Below are 17,984 nucleotides of genomic sequence, written 5' to 3'. Positions count from 1 at the left end.
TGTGTGTGTGTGTGTGTGTGTGTGTGTGTGTGTGTGTGTATATATGTTTTTCATATAAATTCTAGCATGTATCACCTACTGCCTGGAAAATTATAATAGCTTTTCGAGTGGCATTCCATTGTATCGAACCAACGAACAAAAACAAAATAAAAATTGCAGGTGCTCAGAAATGTTCCAAAACACACTTCATCAATTTAAAGTCGAATTAGTTTGAGTTGTTTTCGCTTTTAAGCATAGACTTGTTTTATTTTTCCAGTCTTTGGAAAAGTGCGCTCCCTGCGTTGGTTGTCACATTTCCTACAGTGCCTGAAGGCAGCACGGCTCAGTACCACTACGAGCGGCAGCAGCAGCGGCGGCAGCAGCGCTTTCTCCTCCTGTAACCTAAACAATGACTCCTACTACTCACCGCAAGAAAGCACAGCGATAGAATGCGTTACACAGAGCTAAGACCCGACATTTCGCTGCTATTCCCGCCTCTCTCATAAATGTACGGACCGTAAACATGTGGATACCTACAGAACACGAGAAATACGGCGTCGGTAAGTTTATTTTCGCTGTTTTTCTTATTGTAAAAACTGCTGTCCGCTGCGCTCAGTCGCTCGGTACGTGTGTGTGTGTCAGGATGGTGGTAAACTGGGTCTGAATGGTTTCCAGTGCAGAGAACTGTTTCAGTCAATGTTTTTTTTCGATCCGTTTTGTTAATTTTTGTTTGATTTATCATTTGGTCACTCTGACCTGTTCTGATGCATTTGTTGCCAAAGCCTCATATTTAATCTTTTGAATTGCCGCGGTATAAACTACATCTCCAGTCTGAATCATTAGCTATTTTCTCTCCTTTCTGCTTGTTTAATGGTGTAAAAAAAAAAAAAAGAAAAGAAAAGGGGGAAAAAAAAGCTTATTTGTCAGAATCTCCATGAATTTGACCACATTTTCAAAATAAAAGTAAAAGAGATGTGTTGAGAGGCTGCTGTGTCTTTTATTCTGAGATTGCTCACAGGTCCTGGAAATGTCTGCATCCTTCCAGCTCATTGTTCCAGACAGTCTGGGACTCAAACACATCAAGTGAGACAAAACAAGCCACAACAACAACAAAAAAACCGCACACAGACTCTGTCCAGGTGTAAGGGATTTCCTCTTTGCCTGTCTTTACCCAGAAAAACATGGGCTCATTGAGATGGGGGTGAGTGGGGGTGGGGGGGCTTAAGTGTCTCATAATAACATTCCCCAGAGAGATGTGCTCCATGTGTGATGCTGGGGCCCCTACATGCCTCTACAGTCCCACTGAACACGGGCCAATCATTGGTAGCATTTGGAAAACGTGTTTGCAGACCTCCTAAAAATYAATATAGCTGTGATCTGATGAAGTCCCTACAGTGAGATTTTTTAAAAACCTTTTCCCTACATTTAGCCTTGGTATAGCTATGTTGCTGCATAGGAGCTGAAATCTACAGTTATATAAAACCTGTGGAAAACAGTGAACCAGAAACTAGCCATTGGCCTGCTTGTTACCTCGAGGCTAATTTGTATTTTATGCAGTCTTGGTCATTATGCATTAGGGCAGTGTGTTGGCTTAATTTGGTCATACGATACATATCATGACAGGGATCACGATATGATATATCGTGATGTATCGCAAGCAAAGTGATATATTGCCTTCACTGTAGGGCTGCCACGATTAGTCGATTAGTCGACGACTAATCGATTATTAAAATAATCGATGACTAATTTAATAATCGATTAATCTTTTTCTTTTTTGTTCTTTACTTTGTTTTTCTCCAAACTGCTTTGACACCTTCCACTGCCACATCTGCCTTTTTGTCCTTGACACACATGCACAGTAGTGGTAACTGGGGTAGACTGTGGACGTCACAAGACATTATACAGACAATTTGCCTTCCACAGCAATTATTTTTAGTTAGCATGTAGCTAAAATCTAACGATGGTTATATAATAGCAGCTGCATTCTGGAGGGATAAGCTCTATGTTTTATATTGAATTAACGTATGATCCGATTAGTCGACTAATCGAAAAAAATAATCGGTGATTAATCGATTATAAAAACAATAGTTTGCGACAGCCCTATTTCACTGTGTTTTATATGTTATTTACGTTACATAAAGAGTGTCTCGTATAGGACACTTCAATTTGGCTTAAAATATGGAACATCCCAGCTAATTCGGGACAGTTAGCAATCCTAGGCAGCGGGTGCCGGTCTAATCCGCTCAGATTCAGCCATCGGTACTTAGTCCTAATGTTTGCTTACAATGCTAATGCTTGAGCTAGCATTATACTTTCTGGATCTTTAGGAGTGGAGGAGTCAAATGGCTAGCTGACTGCTGCCAACTAGCAGTCCGAGGCTAAAACACAAGATGAGTGGACCACTGGCATGAAAGTCTACCTTTTTAGGCCTTAATTAAATATCAATACAGTGCTTTAGATAAGAAATAAAATGTCACCATATTTCAGTGTGTTGATGCATGTAAGAAGCCGACTGCAATGGGTCTTAGACCTTGGCCTTGCCTCGTACCATAAGGTTGGGCAAAATCATATTGTATGCAATTAATCATCAACTGTCATCAATTAATAGCAACTTTGAAATTACTTTAATTAGTGCCACTAGTGATGTATTTTTGTACATGACAAACTGTCACTATCAGGCGTGCATCAAACCCAGCTAACTTTAACCAACGAACTTGTTTAACTACCTGAAACGCCAACATAAACTGGAGTACAACGAAATTAATTGTCATATTAATCATTATTGGCTAAATGCTAAAATTAATAGTGATACATTTTATGCCAATTTTGCCAGCTCTCTATATACCCAACAGGGTATTGCTTTGTACTCGTCAGGGCCTAGCTACGAACTCGCCAAGGCATTGCTTTATTCTCACTCTAACCCTATCAATCATGGTCTTATTTAGTACCTGCCTTGACCCCTCATTTGTCCAACCTTGGCTGAAGACTGATTGATTGTCCAGCATTGGCCACTTTATAAAAAAAACAGCAATCGGCCATGCCTCTGCATACTTGATGTATTGCAAAGAAGGAAAATAAAAATGCAGCATCTTTATCAACAGCCCTGTTGGTGAAATATTATGTTTTTAAAAATTCCTTTCTGTGTGATGTCTCACGTTTACCATGGACCTAAGTCCAGACAAGGACACAGAAATATGTGGATACACAAACATGAAAACGAAAGGGCACCTGCTGATGAAATGGCAACTAATGTACATGGTGGCAACAGCCCTTCCAAAACCACCTGAAGGCAATGAAGCCCACTGAACTAGAAACTAGCCCTTGGCCTTTTTATGTCACATTCTGTGGTCTGGTCATTTGACTGCTTTGCAAAATTTTCCCCTGGTGTCTGCTTGTTTCCCTTCCCCAATTCTGTGTGCATGCTAACTTTATCTAATTCACTTTGCGGATGCTGAGTGTTTTTATGTGCCAGTGACAGTTCTCTAGAGCCTATAACCTCCATTTTTAATAGAAGTAAACTAATTTCATTTATTGAGCTACTTAAACCAAACCCCACTGTCAAAGTTTGCTTGGCTGGATAAATAAAAAGCATTTATTTCGTAGGCTAAATACTCTCCATTGTCCCCCTGACTGCTCAAGGGTGCCAACTGAATTGGCTTGGGTTCATTTATTTTCCCTGCACAACAACAACAACAATAAGACTTTTTTAATTGGCTTTGATTTATTCTTTAAGGCATGTTGGCAGAGGTACTTTTCATTGTGCTTTTTTTTATTTTTTTGAGGAAGGAACAAGGATTTTTTTCCTGTTGTGAAATACTGGTAACACACAGACACTCATGCACAAACATTAAAGGCTAATGGAAGATATTTGATGGWACTGGCTCGTTAGGTATGATTACAGCAACTTTAAGACTACAGCGCATTTATTAACTAGAGCGTGAGGATCTGCCAGATTGATGTTTTTATTGTGTACACTTGACCTTTTTTTAAATAAACCTTCAAGAAAAGCTATTCCATGCTGTAAGGAGTACCATGAGGTTTTTGGTTGGAATAGAGAACATCAGGCTTGTTTAATGGCATTCATTCCTTGTTAAGAAAAAAGTGTTTTTCACTTTCAATTGGACGTACTTCCACCTTAAATCCTAATTCTAACTGCTGCCGTTGTCCAAGGTTTTTGAAGACTTCATTGTTTGTGGTTTAAGCTTGTGTATCGAAAGGGTCAGGGGGTATTACAAGGCAGAAAATCAGATTAGCTGGTCTACAAATTGTTTGCCTATTTGGCACAAGAAAACATCCTTGTGACAGCCTAATACAAGCTGTGACCATTGATCCCTACTTGGAACAGCTGGTGCCTTTCCACAGCTCTCTTTAACTTGCCTACCCGCAATAATAATGTACTGAATCGCACCTCAGTTGAAATAACATCTGTTTTGATTTTCTACCAAAGTGTTAAGAAGGCCTTTTGCAAGTTCTAAACATTGGCCATTTAAATGTGACCATGATCTACTCTTTTGACAGAGAAGATAGCTWTTTAAGGCCTTGGAATACCCTGGATCTTTGGGGGAATATCTTGATCTCAAGGTGAGCTGGGATATGTTCAGAACGCCGTTCTGTCTAATTGGAAGGTTGCAGCGTTTGATGTCGATTTACCTTTTGAGGAAAATAAGACCCCTGGACGACGGGAGCCTCTGCCATTCATAAAATATGAATGAACTCTCAATGAGTTCCTATCACAGCGCCCATTAGCGYACCAGTAAAGTGTTTACTTGTTAATAAGCTAAAACATGAAGGTTTGAAGGTGATAATGAGATAAAATTTATGCCTGACTCTTAAATTGTYGTGTTATACGGAGGGGCAGAGAGACCTTAGACTTAATCAAAAGGCTGAGTATTGTAGCAAATGCATTTACATAGTCAGTCAACAGGATGAGATTACAGCTGAAATGAATTGGAAGAAGCAACCGTTATGATATAGAGTTAAATCTTCGATGACAAACATCGCCAAACATGTCCATGGGTACATAAAGGGCAATCTGTCACAGAAGACAAACACGCTTTGACTCTTTCACTGGCTACACAAAAGACTTGAGGCTGAATTGTGTCATGTAAAAAAAAAAAAAAAAACGAGTAGATTTTCCCCTCAGTAAAGCCCTTTGATACAACCAATCAAGCATGTCATTGCTCATCATAATTTAGACAAGTAATTAAACCATTTTAACGAGCTGCTTCAGACCTGCGCTTGTGGTAGTTTAATTCTCCACCAGCACTCATATTCAATCCTTTTCCRTCCTCTGAGGTTTGGAAAAAGAAGCTCACAGTATCAGAACATAGCAGAATGGAGCAGTGTTGTGGTAAAATGTTACTGATTGAGGCCTGGCTGAGAAGGACCGTGGACGTGGAGCCGGCAGCTTTCCTGTTCTCCCATGGCTGACGTCACCGGTCCCTCCCTTGGGAGGATGTTGCTGCATGGTTGATGGGGTGCTCTGGGAGGGTGACTGKTGGTGGAGGGTGTCGGCACGTGTCAGGGGGTGGACTCATTGTCGGGTCGACTGTCATGTCCTTAAATTCACCCAACCCCCCGCAAAACCCACACACACTTTCGTTATCCCCCCACCCCACAGGGGATTAGCAAGTTGTTTTGGAAGGGGTGCCCTGAGGCCCATTCCACCATTATACCCATGATTTCTTAATGCAGCAAGCCCCAGGGTGGTGCACGGGAGGGATGGTGGGTGAAGGAGGCGTGGCGAGGTGAAGTCTACCAGTTTGTAATTGCTCCGTCTCCATCTGTGGAGACAGAACCTGTCCTCCTCTCCGTTTATACGCTCGCAGCTTCAGCCACGGACCAGTCCCAAGACGTTCATGCAACATGACAACAATAGGCATTGTTGCACAAAGGTGAAACGGGATGTGGAGAAATGCCCCTGCTGGGTTGTTTATCATCCAATTAAATCACGCTCTATTTATTGCCAAGTCCTCGTTTGTGACAGAAAACACACAAGCTGCAAAAATCACTGTCTGTTTATGTTCAGCAACGCTCAGCTTAAGGATCGGAGACAGTTGTGTGATCTTAGTATTGCTTTGTGGGAATAAAAATCCATCCTTTCATATTTTCATTTTGCTGCACATGCCGAGAGATGCTTGTGCGAATTCGATTGGCTTGGGTGACACTTACAAACCAACATGCTATAATTGCCTGTCCACATCTATGTGTAATGTTGAGACAGGCAGCTGGAAAGGGGGGTACCGTTCCCCGTATTTTTTCTGCAGTGGCAGCGCTCGCTGTCSGGAGATGATGCTTTTCCTCGAACGGCTGAGTGATTACCCGCTATGCATATGGTGATTTTAATGGCTATTATTTCAATTTGGCTTGACATGAATTATTGGTCTAATTTGCTTGCCTGTCTGTTAACGGCTTATATATCCTTCTCACAGGTGCATTTGGCTTGAACTAACAACTGCTTTCAGCTTAAATTACCATGTAGGATAATTCCTAAATTGATGTGGTCATTATTGTATTGGTATAATAGAAGAAAAGGAAGAAACTTTTAGGAAATAACTGAACATTTACAACCATTTATTATTTTAAGTTAAGATGGCCACCATAGATAATGACATTAACCAGCACAAAAGGGGCTATAACTCAGTCAGTTTTCCAGATATTAAGCTAAAATTAAACATAGTAGCTCAGTATTATTCACAACACATACATTATTACACRTTTTCAATGTTTGACCAAAACTCTGTTCATTCTCAACATTCGTTGATCTTAAAACTCTAGCATTAAAGGCGACAGACAATGTTCATTCCTTCAAGGAATCCTAGAACTTTAATTAGTTATATTAGAAAATCGGATCCAAACAATTATTTGATATGTTTCTGGCGCACCTAATGAAGACTATTACTGCAGTTCTTTTCCCTCAATACCAAACCACGATTCCCGCAGGAGAGAGCTTAATGGGATATGTCCTATTAGGAATTCGACTGTTTAACTGATCAGTGGAGGCAACGGAGGAGTGTACTACTTGCTTGTGTTTAATTTTTCTTCCTTTCTTGTTTGCGTGGGCTGAGGGAAAAATAACTGGCATGCCGTTTTCATAAATGAAGAGTGTCTGCCAGTGGCAATCACATTGATTGACAGATGAGAAGAGGTGTTTATGAATAAAGAAACTCTTGTCTTCTTTGCTCGTTGATGGTAGAAGACTAGTTTCCTGGACCGGACTGAATTCGTCGGTTATCTGTGGCATGTGGCTGTAATCCGGGCCTGCATATATTGACCAAAAAGGAAGTGCTCATTGATTTGTGTGACCCAGAGAGTCAAAGTGACCTCAGAGCTTCCATTTCTGCTTAAACCTCATTTTAGTGACAGCTACTTCGGCCCACACTCGGGTTACCAAAACCAATGTGCTCGTTTCATCATTAACACGCCAATAAAAAGGAGTAGTAATGGTCTGTTGCATTCAAATCTTACATCATTAATGGATTATTGATAGCTAATAAAGTGTCAAGGCTTAGTTAAAGAAGGTATGAATTATTTAATAACATGAAGAGCTGATGATGGTGGATTTTCTTTGTCGTCATTTACTCAAAATCTCAAACGTAGACCTAACCTCCATCATGATTCACAGTCACAGTGGGGGATGTGCAACACCGATGCATACAGATTGCTTCGGTGCAGTTTCTTGTTTTGATCTTTCCTGTAATTTATTTCTCAGTCAATGTCAATGCTATTTATATAACACTTTGATTCAAGGATTAAAGGTGGATGATTTAACCTCTGTAGGTCGAATATTTGACCCTTTTTCATCTCACTTATCTCTTTTTTTTGAAGACATGAGAACTACTGTAGTCTAAACTTGAATATTTAGAGATTTTATCTCTACAAAATAATCATTTCTGTTGTTTTTATTAGAATTTTTGTCTTTTCTTTATTGTAGACCATTAGACTCGAGTGTTTGGATGCTTATGATGCATAACGTGTTTGCAACCTAATAATCGCTAATGCTAAATAATCTGTTTAAAAAGATTGTGGTTTCACATAAAGTGTTGAAAAAAAGTGTTTTAAACTACAAAGTGTTACAGGAGATGGGTTTTGTTTTTTTATGGTTTTTGTTTTCATGTTTTTAGTCCATCTTGGGTTTAGCTAGGTTTCTGCATTGATTTTTGTTTAAAATTGATCTTAATTTCCTTTCAGTTTTGTCAAACACATGTTTATGGCTTTTGTCTTGAGTAAAGCTTGCGGTATTCAGTGTTTTTTTTTTTTTTTTTTGGGTTGTAGCTACTAGAGTGAGGCACCAGCTCCCTGTTACTCTGCATGGAAAAGCAGGTAAAGTAAATTTATGGATAGATGGGTTGTAGCTATTTGTTACTGTGAGACAGTTTTACCATCCTTATTTCCCATTTTATTTGGATGATTTGTTCTTTGTTATGCGTTTGTGCCTCCAGGTTTTGATTACTCTCACTTCACCTGTTATTTATTTTGTGGTTGCCTTCCTTTGTACGTATGTTACAAGATGACTAATATCAAACTGAATCGTGATTAAGTTTGTTATTAATCCCAGTTATTTTAAATGGTTTGTACCTGAGGCAGGGCTTAGTTTGAACAAAACGGAAATTTATTTGTGTTTGAACAGTAGAAGATGAGATGGACCAAGTTTTTGTAGACAGTTCTTGGTAAGGGGAAAAGGAGATTGTTCTCTACCAGACTATTGGGTCAGCCTTGTGAAACCATCATTTTCAGTCCCAGAACTATAACTCCACTAGTGCCTAAAAGTCTTGACTGTTTCCTGTAGGGGTGTAGGAAAATATCAATACATTGAAATATCGTGACATTTCAGTTCCTGATACTGTATCAATTCTCTAAAGCACTGTATTGATATTTAATTAAAGGGGAGTATTTTGTATTTTCCAGGCACATAGTTCAATTCTACCTCATTCAAAACATACCCAGAGTGTTGCTTTGACTCATTCAGGCATGTTTGACAAATCCTTGAATATCCTGTGGTAGCCATGTGGAGCTGCCTGAAGATTTGATGTTGCAAAACTCCTCCTATTTGTACAAAGCTCCTCCTATTTGTACAAAGCTCCTCCCTGGAGCTCATTCTGCAGCTGAGACCCACCCCACAGAGCACCCCTCCTCCGAAGCATTGYTGTGAAGACRTGCTGTAGTGGGAGTGTCCGAAATGGTAAGACGTTTTGGCGTTTAGATAGGCTATGATGTAAAGCCAAATTTATTTTTGATATACAGCTTTTCCAGAACAACAGTAGCTAACATAGTTACTTGATTGTGGTATAGAATTGAGCTATGTGCCAGGAAAATACATAACCCCGCCCCCCTTTTAAATTTGAATTTTTGGAGACAAAAATGGCAGTATATCACCTTGCTTACAGTATCTCAACATATCGCGTAATATCGTATCATGACCARAATTCTTGCCAATACACAGCCTTAGTTTCCTGTCAGTGGTTCCCAACCTTGGTCCTCAAGTACCCCTATCCAGCATGTTTTACTTGTTTCCCTGCTATTCAGCAGGTCTTCAGAAGATTGTTAATCACTCACTCATTCAAACCAGGTGTGTCAAATTAGGGAAACATCTAAACATGCAGGAAAGGAGTCCTTGAGGACCAGGGTTGAGAATCACTGTTTTAATACATGTTATCTGATGAGTTGAGTCAATATTATATTTTGAAAATGTCTCATGAAGCTCAGAGAAGCTCTTGAGGTGTTGGTCAACAGTTAAAGCAGTGGTTTTTAGATGTTTCCCTGATTTGACACACCTGGTTTGAATGAATGAGTGATTAACAATCTTCTGAAGACCTGCTGAATAGCAGGGAAACAAGTAAAACATGCTGGATAGGGGTACTTGAGGACCAGGGTTGTGAACCACTGCTGTAAATGCTCTTCCTCAATAACACCCATCTATCCAACTTGTTCTGTTTTTTTTTTGTAGATTTTAATTAACATGACCTAAATTCCTGAATGTTAAATGTGCTAAAGATCTCACCTAACAAGATTTTTGCCTTCAAAGTGCTTCTAAAAACCACTCAAACCCTCTTAAAAGCATCTCTCAGGTCACATCAGACACTGTTAGGAGCTATCAGGAGTGCTAACGTCAGGATTAATGCTGATGAGTGAGGCAGGGACAGGAAGGGAGGCGAAAGGGCTTGAAATCCGGTGAAGTCTCGACCTTGACTGGGCGTTCAACGAGAAATAGCGTCCAGACTTGCTGCCTACATTTGTTTCTTTATCCTACTCTTTCAGCTTTGCCTTGTRGTACCTTAATAAACAGCAACGTCTTTGTTTTTCCGTTTGTAGTCATTGGTTTTCTTCTGTCGGATGTTTTCATTCAGTCCATTGTCCCGTCCACCTCTGCTTTTCTGCTAATGCTTGTAGGGTGAGCTGTTTTCCAAGCCGACAGGTCACACTGGCAYGACCCTTATCTTATTTTCTGCCTCTTCTTCTCTTCTTTTATTGCTCACTCATTCCTTTTTTTGTCTCTACACCACCTTGTTTCAGTAGCCCTCTTCTTTTGTCTGCACTGCAATCTTTTTCACCTTTATCTCTCCTCCACATACATCCTTCTCCTCCTTGCCTTATTTTTAAATCCGTTCTCACCTGTCCCAGTTATCCCCGGATAGTTTGTGTGTGGTTCACATGTTCGTTTGTGCTCATGTGGGCATGCTTGTGTGTTATTTTTTTTCCCCCCTATATCTGTGTGTTTACAGCGGCCTCAGTGGACTGAAAGTCTGAAGATGATAAAACACTACAGATGGCCCTCTGGATTTGGAGTAGAGCTGTAGATAAAAACGATGTTACACATCTATTTGTTGTGCTCAGCTTCACATCAGCTCTATCCAAACATGTTCTTCCTTTGTGAAAAATGAGACTTTGGATTCTTTGAAAATTGCTTTTCTTATATAGTTGTGGGATTCCAAATGACAAATGGATCTAAATTATATAGAAGGACCTTTAGCCATTTGATCCAATTCAATTAGTTTTTCCAATTAGATTGACGCTAAAAGGCCATAGATCAAAACAACAGTCAGAAATATYAATTACGAGTTTGCTTGGACTCAACCCTGTGTAAGGAGCTGAACTATTCATGGCCGGTCTAGATTTCTTGTTTAGTTAAATGCACACACTCAGAGTTTTTTTTTTAAATTACACCAGATAATGCTAGCTTTAGTTCAACACACCGTTGCTATAAAATAAGTCAAATGCTTGCTCTCTTGGGCTATCACTAGCTGCGTTTCCATTGACCATGAAAATGCGCAAATTAGAATTTCAAAAATAAATTTGCTCAATGGAAACACGTCCATTTCGAAAAAAATTACGTTTTTCAACGAAATGTTTTTGCGTTAGGATGAGGTGGTATTTCGGCCGTATCGAAATTGGTGTTTTTCGCAAAACTGCAATGGAAACACTTTTTTCGCATCACGGGAGTCACGTGATCAACAACCGGCTGTTTCTACTGGTGAAAAAGATGATAACGAAGAAGATAACAGGAAGTAGAAGTAGTAGTAATATCACAGAAGTAGTATAAAATAGTAAACTCACCGACTGCAATTTCCCAAAAACACAGCATACGTAGCCTCTCTCAAGTAGGGACTTGTCGCTGGAAAGCCTTGATAAAAGACACCGACGTCTCTGACGATGAGCGCTAGTGTCGCGGTAGCAATATGCTATGTGTTTACATCCATTGCCGCCATGTTTGTAATGACTTATCGCGAGAACAAGTGTATTCACGCGTGACTTTAATAGCATTTCTTACTTAATGGAAACACCGCAGTTGTGAAACTGTGTTTTTCGACTTTAACAGAATAYCGACAAAGTTTTGCGCACATTTGCGATGGAAACGTAGCTACTGTGCCCATCTCTGCGGAGAAGAATCACATTGCACAAGTTAAAGGTTTGCCATCTTGCACATGTGCTAAAATGGTATAAGTGACCGATTAACCCAAAATATGATTTCCTGAACCTCATCAAGTAGTTTTGATAACTTAAACAATAAACATTAAAKAAAATTTTGGATAATGAGTAAAAAGTAAAGTGTCTGGGGTAAATGTTTTGTAATTGAGTGATTGAATACAAGCTGCAATGACTTGAACATTTTCAGTCAACTTTAAGATTGTAGCCACAGTTGATCAGCCTTAGTTAAGCCAAAAAATTGAGCTAAAGTCTGGTGCGTTGGGAACGTATCATGAAGTGGCTCAGAAGAGGCAGAGTTCTATTCCCTGGTCCAACCATGCGTTGTTTAGCTGCTGAAACACAATTCAGCTGGAGTCAAGTTTGCGACAAATTCTCAAGTGTTTTCTGGAAGGGAGATTATTGTAATCAAAATCAGACAATCCTGGATCAGTCTGTTGATCCTAAACCTTTGAACGGACGTCACACTCGGGAAGGAACAATGTGCGCATTTTTGAGCTGGAACTTAAGAAGCTGAGAGGCTGAAAACATCCTTGTATTTGTGAACTTATAAGTAGCAACACAGAAGTGAAGCCTGACAGTTTGCCTTTTTGACAGRCGATGTGTTTCACTAGAATGTTTTGCTGGTGACAGATGGCTTTTTCATGTTTGCATGGCTTTGTCTGTGTTGTCTTTGGTACCCGTTTCATCCTAGTTCCTGAAATACAAAGCGATTTTGGATCACAAGATTAATTCGTGCCAAAAATATTCTGTTTTTGATTTCGTCTACTAAAAGAAGCAAGGTGAAATCTTTTTTGTTTCGTCATTCATCTTCTTGGTGATGGTGCCTCTGATGTTCGAGGGTTGTATAATATTCTGAGCATCCTTTAGTYGCAGATTTGACCATAAGAATCTCCACAACAAAGACAGTCCCTTGCGCACCACAGGTTTGTCATATTAKTGTATATTGAGTGTGGACTTGCTGTGGCTGAGACGTTGATCGATTTAGATCTGTCTTGTCTGAGATTGAACTGTTTTCCCTTCTCCATCACAGCTKCTGCTCGGCTGRTTCCTGTCTAACCTTGGCCACTGTAAGCCGTCTTATTACTTGCTCAATTACCTTAGCTGCGGTTAGGTCTGTATATAAACGCCCTCCACATTTGCTCTTTGTCCCCCTTTTGAGGTTTGCAAGAGTTCTACTTCCTGCTCTCGCCGAGCCGTTGAGACGATGGTCTGGCTCGCCTGTGAGAGTCAACCTGCTGCATGCGACGCGCTGGCTCACTGCCTGCCCTCCTCACCACTCCCCTGTCAACTCCCCCTCATTTCCTCTCGCTGCCCAGGCAGAAAAAAACCAGCCAGTTGATGTCAGGTTCAGTTTCGAAAGGCCGTTTCATCGCACACTTTCAAGTCGACGCCTTTTTCTCTGCCAGTTGAAGAGACTCATCTGTGCGAGCTGATTGCAATTGATTTTTTTAAAATGCAAGTTTGCTTTGATTGAAACAGCCTTATTCTAGAGAGGATATAGTTTAAATAGAGGTTTGTTTTTTTATTGCTGAGGTTCATCTGGTGAATAGATCAAGGGCTTAAAAAGAGATTTATTCCAAATAAAATCCAACAAAAACCTCTCAATTCCAATAGCAACAAAACTGTCACATTTTTACCCCGTTTAAAGACATCAGATGGATTCCTAAATGAATTTTGTTGCGGGTGTATAGTGTCATAGCCTCAGAGTGTCTGTTTAAGTCATCAGGTTGACTAAACCTCTAAATGGGACCCAGTTCACTTCTTGCATCCTCTCTCCTCAGAGTTCTTCCGGGGATGCTGCTACTTTTTTTGTGTTTATTCAGTTAAGAAGAAAGCCTTCAAACCACACAGAAAATAATAATAAAAAATTTGTTTTTAGTTTAATGTTTCCTTGAGGTGATAAAAAATATTAGTTAAAAAAAATTCAGAGTTGGTGGATTGTTGGAGGCTTTGTTTTTGTTTGCAGTGGATAAAGTCATTTCCTGCCTCCCATTGTCGTTCAAACTGGGCCTTTTTAGCTTTCATCCAGCAGCACCGAAGGTTGCAGTGAATTGTGGGTTTGATTTGCTTCGTTCAGGGTCTTTTTTTGGAAACTGCGCAGAGGATTGCTTTTGTTGAATCAGAAAGTTGGGGTTTCCTTCTGAGATTTAGCGGCGTAATAAGACTATTTTTGGAAACGCACACCTGAACAACCTGCTGAGTTAGTTGTACTCCTTGAAGAAATGCACATTGTCCATCGTCACATGCCAAAGTTATTATTTCTTTTTTTATTAGCATTTGCAGTATATAATGGGACAAGTCTCAGCTACTACAAGCTAATTTTAGCTCAGTATCTATAAAATTTGATTAGCGGTGGCAGCCATCTTGAATTAGCTTGATTTAAAAAAGGTAATTAGTTGTAGATTTGTAGCCAATGAATTTCCCAAAAATCAGCCCACTGATTCATGAGACATTTTGCTAATGAGTACAGACACGTCATTTGAAATATTGGCGTTACCAAACCCATTCTGAAAATTCTCAACCAAGAGAACTACAAAGAAATACAGGAGACGTTTTAAATTAATGTTACATTTTGGAGTTGACTGATTCTTGTGCAGGCAGTAAGGAAATAGGGCACAGCTTGAATGCTACATCTGTTAAAAAGGCATGATTTTGCATTCTGGAAAGAAAATGCACACGTAATCCATCTCTTAGTGTGCAGCAGATGAGATAGCTGATGTAACTGTGTGCTTTGTGATTCTGATTGGCTACACCTGGTACGTATACTAGAAACAAAGGTAGTTGACTAACCTGGCTTTGGTACAATAATCTGCCAACAAGTACATCTAAAGCCCACTAATTACCAGGTCATGCAGCACCTCGTTACCTCCTTTTTTATATGCTTTCTGTTGATCTTGAGATTAGTGAGTAAATCCAGCTGAAAAGAAGAAAGAGTCAAATAATCATTACCCCGATTCAATGTTTGGCTTTACAATAAAAATGGCCTACAACTCAACGTTGTTTGTCCAAACCCATCTGTAGGCCTGCTCCAGGGACTCGTATCGGTTTCTGCACTTCCTGACAAGCTTATCAAAAGAGACATCCTGCGTTAGTGCGATTGGCTGGAATTGCCCCTGCTCGCCACAAGCCTATAACCTCTCTCCAAACACCCACCTGGTGCCTCTGTTTTCCTCCTTCCACCAGTTGCGCCCTCGGGGGGTGGTGAAGAACTATAAGCGGAAAGTGGCGACGCTAAAAGCGGCTGAAATGGATCCCCTTTGTGTGGGCGCAAGAGGGGAAATGCCCACTGTGAAGCCTTTGTGTGTGAACTAAAAGCACTAGGACTGGGTGACGATGGCGGATAGACACCTCAAGGCAGCTGGTTCAGCACATCAGAGGAGTTGACAGGAGGCAGGAGTCATTGTTTGTACATGTTGTGGAAATGTTCACAACATGAGCCCAGACTGTGATCTTGTTGGAACTTCCCTTCCCAGTGGATGGTAGTGCTGATAAATATTTTCTTTTAATTAAACATTTTGTCACTTAGACAGCTCTGGTTTAGGTTTATACTGTTTGTCATCTGCAAGGTTGTTTGAATTTRAAAATAGGATCACAGTAAAGCACTAAATGCTTCCTATAGAGCAATTTATATTGTGAAAGGGATCGATAACGAAAATCTCTTTCTGGATCATGTATCACTTACCTATTTATTAACARCCCTAATGACCTGTCAGTGGTCTCACTTCCCTCTTGATGGTCATCACAAAGCCCAGTATTATCTTCCAGTCTTTGCATCGCCTTGAGCTTTTTCAATACAGGTGCTTTCATGTTGTTTCTTTACGTAGATTTTCTAACATCTGCGAGTTCTGGTTTGCGCCTTTTGAAACTCGATCCCGTGTCTCTTTAAAGTTGCTCATTTAGTGCTCCAGGAGCTCTAAGCTGCACATCGACGACAGAAGATGCGTTTGTTGTCCCGTCAACGTTAAAATTAAGCGCGTTGCTCTCGGGCAGAGCGGCTCGCATCCCTGAGCAGATGCCAGAGATCCAAAGAGACGGGAGCATCGTTTTTCTTCCTGTCCTTCTCTCACTTCGCTCGGACYGGTCCGGGTGCCGTGCTGACATAAYGACTATGGGARTGCTAAAAATACCATCGCACAAATGGGGCATATTTCACTGCACACGTCGGTGACACATATAGGATGACTGCTGATGCTGCTTTTGATGCAGCAAAGGAAGGACTTTTTGGAGACCTTTTTGTTTTACTTTCAGAAAGCTTTCGATAATATCCACAGGTAGAACGATGGRACATGTTGCAACCCAGCTGAGTTCAAAGATCAGTATGGTAATGGGAGTAAATGAACAGGCTTGCGCCATGCCATTGATTTGTAGGGGAATGTTTCCAGACGTCATCAGTAGTGATGCGACACCCATAAGCTTCCCCCCACAGACCCTCATCTGGACTGCAGCCATAATCCTCTTTGMACAGGCAGTTCTAATGCACACATAACCTTTTCATCACCACCTAGGAATACAGTCTGAGTGTCTGTCTGGGTTTTGATGGAATACGGCTGTGGTAGACTCACACAGAAACACTCAARCACACTTGTAAAGTAGTTTATTGAAGGCTCCCTATGAAAGCAGTACCAAGTGTAAAGGTATTCATAATTTTGTTCTAAAAATAGCACTTCAAATCTATTCAAATACATGTTATGCAAGAGGAAAAAAACTTTAGCCTTTTCCCTGCAAGTATGATTGTTCTTGTAGACGTTAGCTTTATTGTCTGGTCATCGACTTCCTTTGGGGTCTGTGAGTGTTGTACTGAATTCACTGTGAATTAGACCCCATATTGCAGGAAGTGCTTAGGCAAAAGGATGTCATGGCATATGTAACACTGTTCTAACCCACKATGTGTTGACTTTTAAACTTAAATCAGGTATGACCAATGCTTGTGGTTAAAAGTAAAAGGCAAAAATACCCTAAATCATCAGCCGACTGGTAAATTGGTCTTTTAAAGCCACTGCCCTAAAAACGTGTAACTGTTAGTTATTGTTTGTATTTTAGTTCAGACTATTAAGGTTTAAATTGGTGACTTTTTTTTCCTGATTTAACTTGATCATTTAGTCYTTTAAATTTTTTCTCACCAGTTGTATTTCTGAGCTGTGATTGCACAGTTTATGGGCTAGCTTTGGACCTACATAAGTTTTTAATATCACTGTGGAAATATGTGCCAGTTTTCATGTTTTTGTCTTTGTTTAAGGACATCAAACCTAATATCATGGGTATACTACAGTAGAGCTGCCCATGGAGCATGTTAAATTCAAGGCAGCCCACTTTAAAGCCAACCTCTAACCAACAAGTTTTATTTATTTAATACGAAAATAGATTTATATTAATGGTAATCTTTAAATTAATGGTTCAATGCAACAGAATAAACATATTTAAAAGGTGAAGGATAATACTTGTCCTGCCGCTGAGCTGTTGGCTTTAAGTGACTGTGGCCTCCTGAGCAATCTAGTTGATTTATTAATTTATTTTAATGTATCAAAATAAGCTGCTTTAAAGTCCAAATTGACCATAAGCTAAATCTCCCATAATGCAATGGGAATTCCCTGTTGAGCTGTGGTAAGTCTTGAATTCTGAACCCTCCCACTATCCAGCAGTGACTAAAACTCTTAGTATTTTTGTACCATTTATTCTCTCAGTGGTACACATAGTATTTTTCTGTGTTTATTAGAGGACATGCTAAAAAACTTATTCTAGTTCTAAYATACGAATCATTAAAGTTAATTACAACTGGCCCTTGGTGAAAATGAGTTTGATGCCCCTGCTGTAGAGAACTTAAGAAACCCTAGGTTGCAAATGGCTGAGTGGTTTATTAGAAGCAAGAAGAATATAAAGGGCGAGCTAAATGCTAACTAAAAGCAGAGCGATGCTGGTGATGCAGAGAATCAGAAAGTGTGATGGGCTGTCAGCTGTCAGTCGACATGGAGCTTCTCCTCAGCGTAGAGCTGCCATGGCTGCCAGCGTATCTCTATCTGCTCCGTTTCAGAATCTCCCTTTGAAGCTCATTAGAATCTTGATTCTCCCCCTCCCACCCCCCC

The 17,984-nt window shown here is 40.2% G+C and overlaps 1 protein-coding gene across 4 annotated transcripts in view; it reads left to right on the top strand.

The window, feature by feature from the left end:
* Positions 1-343: 343 nt before the first annotated feature.
* dock4b (dedicator of cytokinesis 4b) overlaps positions 344-17,984 on the top strand; it is a gene marked incomplete at its 3' end in the record, with an annotated part of 164,263 nt that continues 146,622 nt past the window's right edge. For all 4 annotated transcript variants that reach the window (XM_014010606.1, XM_014010605.1, XM_014010604.1 and 1 more), the window contains 1 exon segment: positions 344-539. In XM_014010606.1, the coding sequence (XP_013866060.1) occupies positions 503-539 (37 nt within the window).

Source organism: Austrofundulus limnaeus, unplaced genomic scaffold, assembly GCF_001266775.1.
Source record: "Austrofundulus limnaeus strain Quisiro unplaced genomic scaffold, Austrofundulus_limnaeus-1.0 Scaffold71, whole genome shotgun sequence".
In the NCBI taxonomy this organism is placed as follows: Eukaryota; Metazoa; Chordata; class Actinopteri; order Cyprinodontiformes; family Rivulidae; genus Austrofundulus; species Austrofundulus limnaeus.
This window is presented reverse-complemented; position numbering and strand designations above follow the sequence as displayed.